Below are 16,447 nucleotides of genomic sequence, written 5' to 3'. Positions count from 1 at the left end.
TCCCAAGAGAAAATTACAATGAGGTGAAATGTAAAGTAATCTCTCAATGAGTGGGTGTGCGCGAATAAATGGTTCCGGTGATTGCCGTCGGAAAATTGAATCCGATATCTTTTTCCGGCATACATCTCTAAGGTTCATTATCTTCTTCGTGAATTAAGCATTCAATCAATTTTAGGGTTTTTATGTAATATGTGAATTGTTTAGGGTATTTCTGATTTGAGATTTATATGTGAATGATACTACTTAATGACATTGTTTGTCTCGAATTTTGCTGCCTTGTTCTTATCATGATTTATTGTTTCATTTTGCTACTTAATTGCATTCGGTGTTATGGATTTTTCCTCTGGAAAGAAAAGATTGGTTTTATGTTATTTTTATGGTTTTTGTCTTTGAATAATATGTATATTCGATATCCATTTCTATAACTTGTGCTTGTCAATTACCATACTAGTAGAAAAAGACGAAAGACAAAGGGATTTGAATGAAAGAAGAATTTGAATATTTGAGATTTGGCTGGATGCCTGTATGTTGTATTTGTGCTTAAGTGAGCTCCTAAGTGAACAAGATGCTATTTGTATCTATTGTAATATAGACATGTACATGTTGCAGTTGTTGAATGATTGAATTAGTTATTTGACTATGTTGAATTAGAACTTGTATCTATGCTCAGGCATAATATGGTTGGAATTAGGTTATTAGTAGTTCGATTAATATTGGTAGTCAAAAATAGAAAAAGAAGGGGTTCAGAGAAGGGGAGTATGAAGTTTTAGTGTTACATCCCTTTCCACCACGTTTATCCGGTGTACACGGATTTAGGAAGGAGTTATAGTAGCGTATTGTAGATTAAAGTTGAATTTTTTTTTTTTAAAAAAAAGGAAGATAATGGGATAATTTACTGTTTTGAGGAAGAGAGAAATATAAGGGTTGGAGGGCTTTTGTTGATTAAAAGTGAATTAAAGACTGAATAAATAATGAGACTTTTATTTTGTGAGAAATGAAGCTTATTTAAGGACAAGCGGAGTAGAGATATTCAAAAGCTTGATGTTACCACTCCTTAGAGTCTTGCTTCCCAAAAGTCAAGTAACATAGGTCTTCAAATGATTTGGGAATTGTGACGGCCTCATTCCCTTTGTAGATTGTATGTCATAATTCTTTTTCTCTCCAATTTTTTATAAAGATGATTAGGTTATATAAAGAACTTAAATCCATTATAGTTGTGCAAATGGTACGGACATCCTGAACTCTCTAATATAACCTATTTGGTAGAGCTTCAGTCAATGGTGAAAAAAGAATTTTAGTGGGTCATTTCCAAGAAGATCGCCTGACATGGCACACCTCTGGGCCCTCTAACCTAGCATGCTTAATTTGGAATTTGGACTTTAAATTGCATACAGTGGTAAACTGGTAATAGTACCTGTTACAAAGCTTCTACAATGTTTTTATGCTGTCTGTCCATTAGCTAATGCAACCCTTGCACCAGGGCTTGGCATTAGCCATGCCAAGCAAAGAACTGGCAGCATAATGTTAGAATCCAACTCTCTTTGAGTGTATTTGAAGCTGGCTAGGCCTTTTACTTAAGTTTTCTAGGCCTTAGAGTAATTTCAAGAAGAAGTTCTGTAGGAGGCAATGATTAATAATATCTGAGCTTCCTACCCATTGCCTATAGCTTTATTACTTGTGTGTTGTTGTAGGCATTTATAGAAATTATGCTGCCACATGTATAAAACACCCAAAAATTGATAAAATCTCAAGAAACCCTCAAAATAATCAAAATTCATCGTCGAACCTGCTTTTGCCCTGCCAGACTGTCACAAGCCCCGATCAACCCCCCTTGACTCCACTCTTGTCGCCAACAGGCCAGAGTGCCTATCAAACTCGTCTATAGAATGTGGTGCTTCGTGCTGACAAGCCATTTCCGCTCTTGGTTTGTGCCCTTGTTGCCAATAGACGGGAGAGTACTATACAGTTCTAGTATCATAACACTTGACCGTGACACATAGGTAGATATGTGAAGCAATCTACATATCCTTCTCTAGGCTATCTCCATATCCTATCACTCATCCTGTTACTCTCCAAAAACATTTTATGAGGAATGAGGAACTTGTTTAGTGTGAGATGTTCATTGGTACATGTCTCCTATAGTCTGATGTTAGCACTAAATAACTTTTGACTCATGTTAAGTGCTCCCTATCAAACTTTCCCCTCTAGTACATTAGTTTTATGGGCTGCAATTTGTCTATTATGCTTTTGTATAGTTAAGTATAACCATGTTCTATGATCTATATAGGTGCAAAAACCAAATATGATCTAAAGAAACTGCAAAGAAGCGTTCTTACTTAACCTTGGAGCAGTTGCGACAAGTGCCTGATGACACGAATACATGCAAATCAATAGGTAAGTTCAATTTCAGTATAAGTTCTTGATACATGAATTGAACCACATATCTGTAACTTTTGGGGTTTGGTGCAGTTTGGGACCTATGTTCAATTGATATGTGACTGCTGTATTGTTGGTTGATTGTTTACCTTATAGATTTTTGTACTTAATGGTGTTTTTGTTACCTTTGTTATGCAGGAAGAACGCGAGAGTCCTTGGCTTACAGAATCTATGGTTGTAAATCCTCAACAATATTTTGCCAAATTCGGTCTTGATGGATGAAAAGGAACAGAAGTTCAAGGATAGTGAGACTGCCATAGCTTCTTTACAGGTTTTTATACTTATTAATTGTTTGTTTTCTACCTTCTCAATTTGTCTTTCACTTGTTTGGTTTTCAGTTTATCGTTTTTCAAATCGTTGATTAGTGTCATATTAGCAAGACCACCTAGCAATATTTCAGAAATATATCCCAATTTCAGTTGTATGTGTTCATTTATTGAGATTACTTTGTTGCCGGAGATATTAACTTGATGTGTTGTCTTTATATATGGTGACAGACTTCTAAGAGTACCTGGAGAAACAGATGGGGGAAGTGGAAAACAACCTAAAGGAGCTGCTGCAACAAGATCCTGGTCTCGCCGGCCAAATCATGGCCCTTTCAGTAACGTAAATCTCACTCTAGAGAATCATCTTTTAACCATGTTTTTCTTTTCTAAGTCTTTTGGTTTTGTTTTAAATTGCTTAAATGGGTTCCATGATATTTATAAGATCATATAATTTTTTTTTTTTTTTTTTCCATATATCAACTCTTGAATTTTGTGAGTTCTTCTTATAGGATCTCTAACTAAAGCTATGCTTTTGGCATCACTCAATTGGAAATTATAAAAGGGTAAAAGCTTAACATTTTCAGTACCTAACACACTATAATTTGAGTGATTTCCATAGAAAACGCTTAAAGAGATCAAAATTTCATAAATGCATCACTTTATTTACAAAATTCCCTACTACTGTCCAGGTCAACGTTTGTAAATATGAAATTATTTTTTCCCGGTTCACAATATTACCGCTAATTGAATTAGTGGTTTATATAGAGGTTCATTAAACTATAAACCGCTGATTCAATCAGCAGTTTCAAGATTTTTAATTAAAAAAAAAATCCTTGATTATTTAGGTGACGTGGACGGTATGTAAGAAATTTTGTTACAAAGCAGCATAATTGTGGAATTTTAGTATGTCGAAGCAATCTTCACGGAAATCACTCCTATAATTTCACAAAATGCTCTTAAAATAAGTGAAAATTGTAATGTGGCCGGACTTTTGGAAGTTTCCCTTTAGAAGTTACCTCAGTAACCTTACATTGACAAAGATTAGTAAACTAGAGCATAAAATTCGATTATAGCCAACTAAGGATGATTTATTGATTTGCTTCTACATCCTGTGATGTTTAGCAGCAATACACTATAGATGCTAATAGCTTGGTGACCAGTTTCTCTTGGAGTTCCAGTGAGTGTTGGCTATTGTATGGCTGATCTTTGTGCTTGTGCACGACGATATTCACTGAGAACCCATATGGGGAAAATACACCTGTATGATGAATATTCAATTATGCAGTTCTTCATGAATATTCCAGTGCTTTCCTGTATAAAGTTACCATAGCTGTTAGATATCATGGATAAGATGTAAAACTATGTACTGTGACTGACGTTAAATGAGAATCTGGGTTGTAACTTGAAATTCACGTCGCCAAGGCAAATTCATGTGTAGGACAGTCTACCCTTAGTCCCTTACCATGAAGAATAGCCTTGGTCCTTGGATACAAGAAGTTTCACTTTGGAAATTTTTTAACATTACAATATTGGTAAGTGATACTCTTTCTGTCCCTAAATAGAAGTCTCATTTTACTACAATTTTGTGTCTTTAAAAGTCCCTTTTTTTTTTTTTTTTTTTTCTTCAGAATCCACTTTTTTATTCACCTTCATATAACTGAACATTACTTTTTTCTAGTTTACAATCAATCAACCTAATCTCTTATCATTTTTTTAAATTCACTCTTGAGTAAATGAAACTTTTATTTAGGGACGGAGGGCTTATGCACCATCTTAAGAGCTAAATAGCTAAAAATCAGTTTGTTTTTTTTGGTCGGTTCACATTAAAATTGTTGAATTAGAAGTTTTGTCCGAAGTAAAAATCGCTGAATTAGAGGTTTTGTCCAAGGTAACTAATTGAATTAGCGGTTTATTCAATGAAATCAATAATTGAATTAGAGGTTTATTGAATAAAATCGATAATTGAATTAGCTTTTTTACCATGGACAAAACTGCCACCAATTAGTGGTTTACCTCTGTGATTATTTAAAAAATAAAGCATATTTTGTTTATAGTAAACCAGTAGTTTTATTAAACTAAAAACTGCCTAATTAGCACTTTACCTCTGCTAGCCATTAATTCTGGTTTTATGATTTTTTTTTTTTTAATTTATAAAAGAGGCCGCTCAAAGCTGCGTATCAAGGAATTTTGACATTGTCTGACTTTTTATATTATGAATATGGAAATTACTCATTATAATATCTATTGGGGTCCTATATATTATACTTAATACAGTATATCTTATACTCAGGAATAGGAGGTTATATTATTGAATAGATATATTTAATACTTTTGTTAGCTTTTGTGACTGCATATCAAAACTGAATCTTGTAATTACCTGTGGTGGGAAGTCTCCATTTTCCAACTGTGAGTTGATTACCAACCTCATCCCTCGGTCTACGGGGTCGGGATCTACTTCCCACTGTTACATTGAGAACCATTTGGGTTAACCATAGTTTTAAGCTTGCTCGCATTTTTTAAGGTGCAATAGGAAATGTAGGATAGAATACAGTTATACGCAGTAACGCACCTGCCCTGCTCTAATGAGAGTTAACAATGCCCATGAAGTTTGCACCAGATTTGACTTGTTCCCTTTTAGGTTTGTATAAACCTGTTCCACAATCCCAAACCAAGGATTGATGCACAAATCTAGACTTTTAGAGAAAACTCAGACTGATGTTATTTCACTACAAGAGACGCGGCTTTTACCACCACAGGGGAGGGAGAGAGGGGAGTGGATTAGAGTACCTCGTTGGAGCTTGAGAGGTAGCTTTCGCCCCACCCGCCATTAGGCAATTGCTTTGAGAGTATAAACTCACATGCCTTTCGCACAGCCTGACTATTATGGTAGTTTTTATCACAGCTTAGTAGTGCCTCCACAGCAAACCATGTTCCATAGGTAAAACAAATTCCCCAAAAACCATACCTATCCTCACAAGAACAAACCCAAAAGAAATCACTCTCAATTCCACAAGTGTATTTTCTCTCTTACGAAAATCACATTTCAATTAAAAATCAGCATATTTACCAGGAACCATCAGGATTTTGAGCCCTTTCAATGTACTGTATTCCTCTAAAGATGGAGTCTTCTATTTCTTTGGTCCTGTGATCTGGGTATTGCTCCTTGAAGAGTGTAAAAGCTTGTATTACTGAGGAAGTGCACTCAACATGCCTATAGTAACAGTAAAAATAAGGATTTTATTCATTAAATTAGGAAAGTTAAGTTCGTTTGTTATTTTTCTGCAAGACTTCAACTGATCGTCTTGGCCCGGTCTATTAGGGTGTTTTTGAAATGTTAGAAGAAGCTTACTCTCTTTCGATTAGAACATCATCAAAGAGCTCTGTTGGATTGAATTTCTGAGATTAGACAATACATCTCATGAGAAATTACAAAATTTATTTTGAATTTAACTTAATCTATATTATGATAGAAGAAGTTGGTTATACCTCGATCCAATGGTATGTTCGCTGAGGCTCCCAAGCTGTGAAACCACCATTCTCACTCTATAACAGTAGGGTAGGATAAGATATATGAATAATCATCAATAATAATAACTACTTCGTATATACTAAAACGAAACAAAAAATGACACTTGTTAAAAATTTCTCGAAAAACCCGTCCAAAAAAAAAAAAAAATTCTTGAAAAAAGAAACTAAAATCTTTTAAGCATATCTTTCATACTTTTTTCGTTCTAGTAATATTACAACAATTGAACTTTTATGCGATTCATCATGCTTGTTTGACCACAAATTGTGATGTATACGTAAAGTAAAATATAGTCATGTGGTGTATTATTAGATTCGTCTCGTAAAATATTTTCACAATATTAACTTTTATAGTTTTTACTTTTATATAATTATATATATTTGACATATAAATGTGCTTTGGGATTCATAATTTCATTGTTGTTGTAATTTATGTGGATCAGAAAAAGTATACTTCCTCCGTTTTTTATTATTGCACCATAGGGGTTTGGTACAATTATTTTGATAGTGGAAAAAAGTAAGAGAGAGAAAGGTTAAATACAAAATTGCCCATGTGACATATTGATAAACTAAAAAGTAAGTGTGAAAAAGCAAGGGTATGTTGGGAGTTTGTAGTGTAAACACAAATAAATTTTTTTCCTAAAGAGGAAATGGTGCAATATTTGTGAAACTTCCGACAAGTGGTGCAATAATAAAAGAATGGAGGAAGTATTATATTATACTTTGTATTATATTATATTATATAATTAATTATTATTATTATAATATAAATTATAAAAATAAACTATCATTCTACTTTGCATTTTTTTCTTTGAAAGTTAATTTTTGCTCCGTTTAGGATTTTCACTTTATTTGCTTTTAGTGTAGCATTTTTTTATTGATTTATTTATAATTAAAAATAACCACTATTCAATAATTATAATTATATAAAGTTAAAACTTGATTATTAATTATTGCAAAATAAGATAAAGTTCAATTACATGTACATAAAACATTTTGCTAGTCAAAGTATGCGACAAAATTAGGACAGGTGGAGTATATGAATACATTGCACAGGTAGACAAATTAGGGCCTGTTCTGATACAATTATTTTTAGTGCAGTTGAGCTCAGCTTTAATAAGTTCAATTCAACTCAGCTCTAATAAGTTAATTTCAGTTGAACTCAGTCCGTCAATCAGAACAGGCTCTTAGTTATTAATTAACCAAAAGTTCTATTCGAAAATAAAACGCCATAAGGCCATAATAATTAAATTTCTTTCATTTTTTTTTATGATGTCTAATGAATTATTAACTTTTAACACCAGTATACATATCAAATTGAAATTACTATGTTTCAATTTAGTAAATTATTATTAAATTAGTATTGTAATTTACCAGTAGGCTAAATAAAAGCCATCCATTGCACGAAACTTAAGTTAGTTGCTTTAATATAAACTTAGCAGATACTGTACTATTTTGTTTGAAATAAGTCAAAATAGTTAGAGGTAAACATAATGTGTTTAAGTAATTAAAGCTGATGAACCACAACAAAACATATACTTGTACAAGGGGAACAAAAGAAAATACGTATAACTCAAACCTGTAGAGAAAGAATGACATTCACAGCATGAAATAGGTGCTCAGCTTCCATTTTTTCTTCCTCAAGTTCAGGAAACATTTTTGCAAATAGCAGTGCAACCTATAAAACAATACCGTTGGAACAGATAAGCAAAAAAGGATACAAAATTTTCTGGTAATATAAGTCATTTTATGGCGCACTAATGTTATTTTTTGCTCATTTAAAATTAATAAAAATTTTATATATACTCATATAAGTCATTTTAAGGCACACTAATGTTATTTTTTGGTCATTTGATGATTACATGAACAATAATCATTAAAATGAGTTAAAATATATCATCGGATTAAAAAGGAAAATAATTATCATTGAAGCATACAATTTAAATGAAATTCTACTTTCGATTTTTTTAGTTGCAACTTTAAAATATTTTATATCTCACATAAAATACCCTAAAGTTACAACTAAAAAAATCGAAGGTAGTATAATATTTTGCTTTATGATTGAAAATGTTTGTATTCAATCACCTTAAGTCCTTCCGCAGTGCAATCAGAGACTTGCCAGCCGTGATCTGGTGTTGAGAAAGTCCATGAACCTTTACTAATATGCCTATACATCTCCTTATAATTTCCTGATGGATTCTCCCTAACCTATATTGAATAGAGCATCATATTTTATACAATTTAGATACTCGCAATGATATTAGAAGTTTCACGAGATATTTTATACATTTGAAATACTCGCAATAATATTCATAGGCCTCTTAAGATTTTTTTTTTTTTTCTCTATGAAAAATTAAAGGTTTAAAAAATTCGCTTACATATGTATCACAAAAGTCAAAAAGTATGTCATGATATTTTGTACTACATCCGTTACTTTTTAGATGCAATAAAGGAGTATATTTTGTGAGATATAAAAAATTTCTCTGTTACAACTAAAAAGTAACGGAGGTAGTAGTTTAGTTAAATAAAAGGGTGTTTGTTGAGTGAAGTAAAACCTGTGAGGCTTTGAGAAAACCGTGTGTTTTCTTAAGTGATGTTGCATATTCGTCAGTAAGACCACTGGCAGATATTGCGTGAAATGCTAGTGCTGCATCCCAAGTTTGGCAACCAAGGGCCTGCTCCCAAAGTATATTGCATACCAAAAATAATTGTTACACAACATTGTTACTGTGTTAGTGTGTTACACCACAACTTTGCATCGTTACTAAAAATTACCGTAAACTTCATCCCATCCTCAGAAACCCACAAATAATCTGGGATCCTGGCTAGATGTTTCTTGTATGCTATTGAATTCGGATCTTCCGCCCAACAAGCCATCAAACAAAGTACCTGTGCCACAAGTGCTTAATATGGCATACTTTGAAAGAAAGTAAAGACAAAGATCGATGGCTAAGGGCTTGTTTGTTATCATTGTCAATGGCAACAATGTACCTTTTCAACGCAACCAATGCAGCAGTATCTGCTGTTAATGTCCTCATAGTGTACATTTGCTATTGCTGTTTTGAGCGCCTTTTGTCTGAGTTTCGAGAAGGGCCAACGGTTGAGGATTGGCTCACCAATGTGGTGAAGAATTCCCCAAATCATGTCTTGCAACACATGATGTGGAGTATAAAGATCCTCCTACAAAAAGTTGTTAGTTGTGTAAACTACTTCGTATATAGTTATGCTCGATTGTGTCCAAAATTAGTCATTACGTAGTAAGTAATTCTAGAACATACCTTAGCACATGAGTTTCTAGCTTTGTTCCAGTTAATTTCATGGTATGGCTGGGGGTAAATTTCTGTTCTAAGTGACTCAATGAGTTGAGTGATTGGACCAACAAATCTCCTACCATACATGTATGATACTGGCATATACACCAATCGGCAATAGCATAAAGTTTTCCCTGCACATACTCCAGAGGTTAGTGATGTTGGATTTTGAATTGTAAAAAAATATTTGTGAGATACAAAATATTCCAAAGAAACAAACGTAGTATATATAATTTAACATTATTACTCTAGCTAGGTTATTAGGTTGTGACTTGTGACTTTTGAATCCAAGGTGAAATGCTTTTTTGAAGTATTAATCTGTACGGTATTGTAGTAATTATAGAAGTACAAAACTTTGTCTTACTAAAATACATTTGATATATTGAATAAATATACTACTTCCTTTAACTTTTATTTGCAACTTTGCACACATAGAATATTGCAAAGTTGCAAATAAAAGTTAACGGAGGTAGTATTACAAAATTAAAGTTGATATGTAAAAATGAATACCTCTAAACGAATTTAACAATATTTCATTTGAAAATAGTTTATAAATGTTATTGATTATTAGTTTATTACAAGCAAATCTTTAAACTTTGTTCACCATATATAATGGGTAAAATATCGAGATAGTACGTACTCTAGTCTTATGCTAAATCCTACTCCCTCCATTTCGTATTAATCGCAACACTTTTACATCAATTTTATATTACTTCATCCGATTCGTATAATGACAACACTTTCCTTATACATCCGTTTCATATTAATAACAACACTTTTATATATACCACCTTTGCATATTCCAGAAATAATTGCAAGACATGATTTTTGCTGAACGGGGCCTTACACTACCTTTTTTTTTTTAAAAAAAAAATAAAATTTATTTACTACTAAGGCCCTATTTACACCACTTTATTTTTGTTGAACTAAAATTATTTTTACTGGACTGGAAATATTTTTGCTAAACTTAAATTTTTTTTTTACTGAACTGAAATTGATTTTATTGAACTTAAATTATTTTTATTGATATTCTATTATAATTCTTCTTTAAAGCTACTGAATTTTACTAAACTGAACTTATTTGTACTGAACTGAAATTATTTTTACTGAATTGAAGTATTTTTACTGTACTATTTTTTTTTTACTGAATTTAAATTATTTATACTTAATATTATTTTTGTAAGGTGAAGGCCTCATTCACTTTACCTTATTTTTGCTGAACATAAATTAATTTTACTGAACTGAAAGTAATTTTACTGAACTATTTTTTTTAGTGAATTGAAATTATTTATACTTAATATTATTTTTATAAGGTGAAGGCCTCATTCACTTTACCTTATTTTTGCTGAATTGAAATTAATTTTACTGAACTGGAATTATTTTTGTTGAACTTAAATTATTTTTATTAAACCGAAATTATTTTTAATGAACTGAAATTATTTTTATTGATTCTTTGTTATATTTCTTTTTTAACGTTACTAATTTTTACTGAACTGAAATTATATTTACTGAGTTGAACTTTTTTTTTTTTTTTGAAACAAGTTGAACTTTTTTTTAATGAACTGAAATTATTTTTGCTGAACTAAACTTATTTTATTGAACTGAAATTATTTTTATTGAACTGAAATTATTTTTACTGAATATTATTTTTTAAGGTAAAGTGAGCAGGCCCGAAGTAAACAGGACCTAACAATACTTTATATTACAAAGCCCTTCTCTAAAAATTCTCTTAAACTTTGTGAACACCCTAATGTTGTGACTAATACAAAATGGATGGAGTAGATTCTTACTCCGTAAGTCCGTATTTATTTGCACATAACATTCCAATCCATCCATGTATAAACATACTGTCAAAGTTGGTATGATTTGGTCAATAAAAGTTAGATACAACCTATTTTAAGAGACAAATAAAATGTAGCTCTACATAAGTGTGGATGTATAGAGTAGTTTGAGAACCTGGGTGCATCGGTAAAGAATCAGGGAGTAGCCAAAGCTCTGGAGGCGTTGGGTTGCACCCATCCCATTCGTACACTCCAAGCACCTATAGTAATCGGTCCAAAGCCAAAAGTAGGGCCAGCTTGTTACAAGTTTTTCTGTTACTCGAGATAAAAAGATTATGTAACAAACTACATACACTTTGGTAGTCTTTTGAACCCATTTTCACACTCTTTATGTCAGCCGTTTAAGGAACATAACATGAAAGCGTATTCAAAATAACTCACATGCATGTTTTTCTTCAAAAAAAAAAGAAAAAGAACTCACATGTTATGAACGTCATTTGTAACGAAAGCATGTTTATAATATATATGGTGCTCACGTTGTACATAAATTCTTGTCAAAAAAAAGTAGAAGGCTTAAATTTGGTAGTATTCTAGCTAGCTAGCTACTTTCAATCAAACAAAAAAAAAACACATAGTAAAGAAGGAGATTAGTATGAACAAACCGAGAGCCAAAATTTTCCCCAAGATGGAATGCTCGTAGCACCACCATGGTCAAGGATCCATTGACGACCCCTTGCAACCGCGTTATCTTCACCATCATCAGGGCCTTCTCCCAACAACCTTAGGGCAATGTAACTAATTGCTGAACCAAACATGGTACTATGGCTATCTATGTGGAACCCCCATCCTCCGTCTTCATTCTGCAATATATTTCGAAAAAAAAAAAAATTGTGCTATGTATTAAATAGTTAGAAAATAGGAAAATTTATTAAATGTTATCAGGAAAAACAAAGGACAATAAAGTGTTAAACTGGTGTATTACACTATTTAAATACCTGATGATTGTAGATATAACGCTTTGTTTCCTTTTGGTGTTCAGGGGATAAAATCTTATTGAGATCTCCTGTAACGTATAGTGCTATTACCTGAAAGTTTATTTATCAATGCGATATCATGACTTTGTATGGAATACTCTTTGTGTGAATTTGATGCATAATACTATAACTTTCATTCATGGAATCTACTCGATCAATAAAAAGTTAAAAAAAAAAAAAAAAAAAAAAAAATTAAAGAGCTAATAAAAGTATAAAATGCAACCGGCTATTCAAACCGGTTAATATAAGTAGTTATATCAACACTACTTCCTCCAATCCATTTTTAATATTTTGCTCTATTTGACTTTTTACGATTTTCAAGACGCATCTTAAAACTATTTTATCTCCATTTTAATAGGCATTAAAATTACAGATTATAAAAACTAGATACTCAATTAAATTTAAAATGAGACGAATCCAACAAAATCTCAAATGACTATATTATTTTGTATAGATTAGTATTTTATGGCAAAATATTTTGAAGTTTGACCCGTAATCTTGTAATGTGGCAAAAAACTGGGGCATAAAAACTGGGAATAAAGGGAATAACTACTTCCTCCATGTTTTGATAAGTGTTACACTTACCAAATTCGGACGCGTCTCAATGCATTTAATCATATACTTCCCCCGATTCTATACACCAAAAAATATACTACCTCTATTTCGCATTACTCGCAACAAAGACGAGTTTTGCGAACTCCTAGAAAAAAGGCATATATAGTTATGAAAAAATAAGAGCATATACTTAATAAGGGTATACACTTTAGTTAGCTTATCCAACGCCACCGAGGCGTTCGTTACCTTTTGCCATCTTTTATTTATGTACAAAATTTATTTCTTATATAGATACTTTGTATTTAAAAATAAAAAAATAAAAAAAACTAAGGGACACACCAGAAAATGACATGTGTCAATACTGTTGTGTCTTTTAGTATATAAGTTATTGATAATTATTGATGATTGATTAGAAAAGTTATCGTGTTAGTGTATATGAGTACTTCCTCTAATATCTATTTTTACTAATGCATAAAACACAAATGTTTTTATATAAAATGTTGTGAGATTAGTATTAATATATATGCAGGTCTATTATATCACATTAATTTTTTCCTCTAATCCAAAGATAAATTACTGTGAAACTCGTCATCAGTACGGGTGCTAACCTAGTGAACTATTATATATAACCTTTATATTTTAAATATTTATTTTGGTATATAAATTTTTATTTTACAAATATGGTTTAATTTATATTCTATTTATTAATATAATACAATGATCAAATTTTAAAGTACTCTATATGCTCAAAATATTACCTTTCTATGTAATTTGTGTCTATCAGAACTTCATCAGTTAAAGGAGTTTTTAAGAATAATAATAAGTTACTCATTCAAAAAAAAAAAAAAAAAAACCTTATGATTTATATCATTAAAGTATGAGTATATATTTATTTTATAATAAAAATTATTTTCATAAATAAAGAAAGTTGAATACATGATTAATATAATTATGCACACATAAAGTAGAAAGGGAAGTAGGAAAAAAAAAAAAAAAAAAAAAAAAAAAAAAAAAACCTTAAGAGACCTTGTCTCTTTCAATTTGAAACTGAACGCAACCGCAGTTGGTATGGGGTGATGGCTAAATCAAAGAGCCTATCTATTTATAATAACAGGTCTCTTTGAATAGGTTTTTTTTTTTTTTCTTTTCTCAGAGTGCTACCCCTTTTGCCTTATTAGATCCGCCTCTGGATGGGTTGGGCAAAGGGGAGAGAGAATGAGATATAATTACATTGTATTGATTCACAACAATGGTCTTATGATGGTAAGACGATCTTAGACAAATGTGTTCTCAACTTTTTATAAGAATTTTTATTTTTTAAAAATAGCTACGGAGTATTACTTTAAGGTTTTACCTGTATGCTTGAACAAGGTCAAAATTCTATGTATTGTTTGATGGGACTTTGGCCCCTTTATATTAAGGGCATGTTTACATTTACTTAATTTCATATCAGTTCAGTTTAGTTCAGCTCCAATCAGTCCAGTTCATCTCCAATCAATTTAGTTCAGTTTAGTTCAGCTCCAATCAGTTCAATTCAGTTCAGTTCAGTTCAGTTCATCTCCGATCAATTCAGTTCAGTTTAGTTCAGCTCCAATCAGTTCAATTCAGCTCAGTTCAGTTCATCTCCAATCAATTCAGTTCAGTTCAGTTCATCTCCTAATTTCCCTCTCTCATAAAATATTCATTTCAGATTAGTTTATTTCAGTTCAACACTAATCAGTTCAGCTCATTTCAATAAATGTGAACAGACCCTAAATTTCTCGTTCCGCCATTATTCTTAATAATATATAATTATAAATACTAATAGTTGAAGTGCACTGACAAATGTGCCGATCAAAATAACACATGTATATCAGTAAAATGTTATACATACAAAATGAAATAAGCAAGAGCGATAATTATCCTCCCCATCCATAATTTTTTAAGTACGTAAATATAAATGACTTACCAGAGGAGGCATGAAATAAAGTGGGCCAGCGTTATCAGAAGGCCAGTGACCATCATGGGCTTGAATACTGGTAAAGAAGTTGATGGCCTTCTTCAGTGTTGTGGTCACTGCTTCCTCTCCTATTACCTCTCTTTCCTTCAACTTCACTCCTTTATCCATTTCCACATTTGCCTTTCCTTTTCTCAACTGTCCAAACATTTTGTTTAAAATTTTAGCCAAAACAATCACATTACGTTTCCTAGATTATATATGTTCTTATCTTTACCCCGACAATATAACATATAATCCATACGCGCTCGTATATTAAAATAGACATAACTTATACGGAGTATAGTTTATCCACATGCATATACGGTATATTTTTCACACGTAAAATGAATACAACTAATTTTATAAATCAGATCTCAGTAGTAAAATACTAAAATACCAAATTTGAACTCATGAACTTATAGGGTTAGTAGTAAGAAAAAGTCAAACTAGTTTGAGCTATTAACTAAAAAAGTGTAAAACACAAAAAAAAAAAAATTAAAAAAAAAAAAAAAAAATGACCTCCATTCTCATTAGAAGATCAGCACTTTGCCTCATGTTGAAACGGTTCTCCTTGAACTCCTTCCTTGCCCTCTCAACCTCGGCCCGTTCCTCGGTTGTTCCAGCCTCCGGATCAAACTCCCAGTGTTGTCGACCGGTGAAGTTGTTTAGACTCTCTAGCCATGGATCCTTGCCTTCTGCTATCTTCAACTTCCACATGATCACCAACTTTATTAACTAAGCGTACACTCTATGAACTATTAAATACTCTTAATTCTTTCTCCTAGGAAAGAAAGTGAAATATAGATAGTGTAGTAATGAAGTTGGATTTAATTTGCTGAGTTTTTATAAGCTGAGATTATGGAAGCAAGGAGGTCGATGATGATAATGACTCTCTAACCAGCTCTTGCTATCCACTCCTTTAATTGGCCCATCCTAACTAAGAATGACTCGATGATAACCAGGTTAAATCCCTACAATGTACGGTTGTTAAATATTTTTACATTATATTATAAAAACTGTATAGATATAATGACTCGATGATGATATCCATTTCTTTAATATTATTGGCCCATGCTAACAAAGAATGAGGCTTATAAATAATTTCATAATGAAAATATTAACTCCACATCATCTCAACTTCCCGAATTGTAACTTGTCGCTCGCTCGTTACATGTACAAGCAGAGCTCACCAATAGTAGAAAGTTTGTATTTTTTTTTTCTTTTTGAGAAAAGATGACGAAATGTATGGGGGAGGCCCTGGTTGATCTTTATGATCAACCAACTTAGTCAATCAAGTAGCCTTTTAGTAATTAAGAAGTACAGCGTTACAATGTCAACTCATTTTTTTATTTCCAGATCACATGCTCAGGGGCGTATAGTAGCCAAGAATTAAAAGCTAACGGGCCAAGGTTATTATATTTTCAAGGGCTAAAATACTTTCTTGCTAGCAGCTATTAAAAATTTTCTATGCAATATTTCATCATTTAACTCTTTTAAAATAAAAAAAATAATAAAAAAATAAAAACCATATATATAAAAGAGGTAAAAGTTCATCATTCTA

The 16,447-nt window shown here is 31.8% G+C and overlaps 1 protein-coding gene and 1 long non-coding RNA gene across 3 annotated transcripts; one reads left to right on the top strand and one right to left on the bottom strand.

The window, feature by feature from the left end:
- Nucleotides 1-3,174, top strand: LOC145641957 (uncharacterized). Its single transcript, XR_014115599.1, has 4 exons — nucleotides 1-132; nucleotides 2,288-2,394; nucleotides 2,575-2,707; nucleotides 2,934-3,174. It is a non-coding gene; the product is annotated as an uncharacterized LOC145641957 (long non-coding RNA).
- Nucleotides 3,175-3,417: 243 nt separating this feature from the next.
- Nucleotides 3,418-15,826, bottom strand: LOC145641956 (lupeol synthase-like). 2 transcript variants are annotated; one of them, XM_081692990.1, is made up of 19 exons: nucleotides 15,406-15,826; nucleotides 14,857-15,042; nucleotides 12,315-12,404; nucleotides 11,982-12,179; nucleotides 11,495-11,579; nucleotides 11,329-11,385; nucleotides 9,506-9,672; nucleotides 9,219-9,407; nucleotides 9,003-9,116; nucleotides 8,783-8,902; nucleotides 8,313-8,435; nucleotides 7,807-7,905; nucleotides 6,189-6,245; nucleotides 6,052-6,098; nucleotides 5,770-5,913; nucleotides 5,490-5,667; nucleotides 5,272-5,352; nucleotides 5,080-5,163; nucleotides 3,418-4,013 (listed from the first exon to the last, which is right to left on the bottom strand). In XM_081692990.1, the coding sequence occupies exons 1-19, from the start codon at nucleotides 15,601-15,603 to the stop codon at nucleotides 3,891-3,893; spliced, it is 2,340 nt and encodes a 779-aa protein (XP_081549116.1). In that variant the 5' UTR covers nucleotides 15,604-15,826; the 3' UTR covers nucleotides 3,418-3,890. The 2 variants fall into 2 exon arrangements, with proteins under 2 accessions (XP_081549116.1, XP_081549117.1); XM_081692991.1 differs by lacking the exon at nucleotides 11,329-11,385 and having other exon boundaries at nucleotides 3,419-4,013; nucleotides 15,406-15,825.
- Between the last annotated feature and the right edge of the window lie 621 nt (nucleotides 15,827-16,447).

This window comes from Chenopodium album, chromosome 8 (assembly GCF_948465745.1).
Source record: "Chenopodium album chromosome 8, dcCheAlbu1.1, whole genome shotgun sequence".
NCBI classification, from domain to species: Eukaryota; Viridiplantae; Streptophyta; class Magnoliopsida; order Caryophyllales; family Amaranthaceae; genus Chenopodium; species Chenopodium album.
Note: the sequence above shows the minus strand (reverse complement) of the source record. Positions and strands in the feature narration are given on the sequence as shown.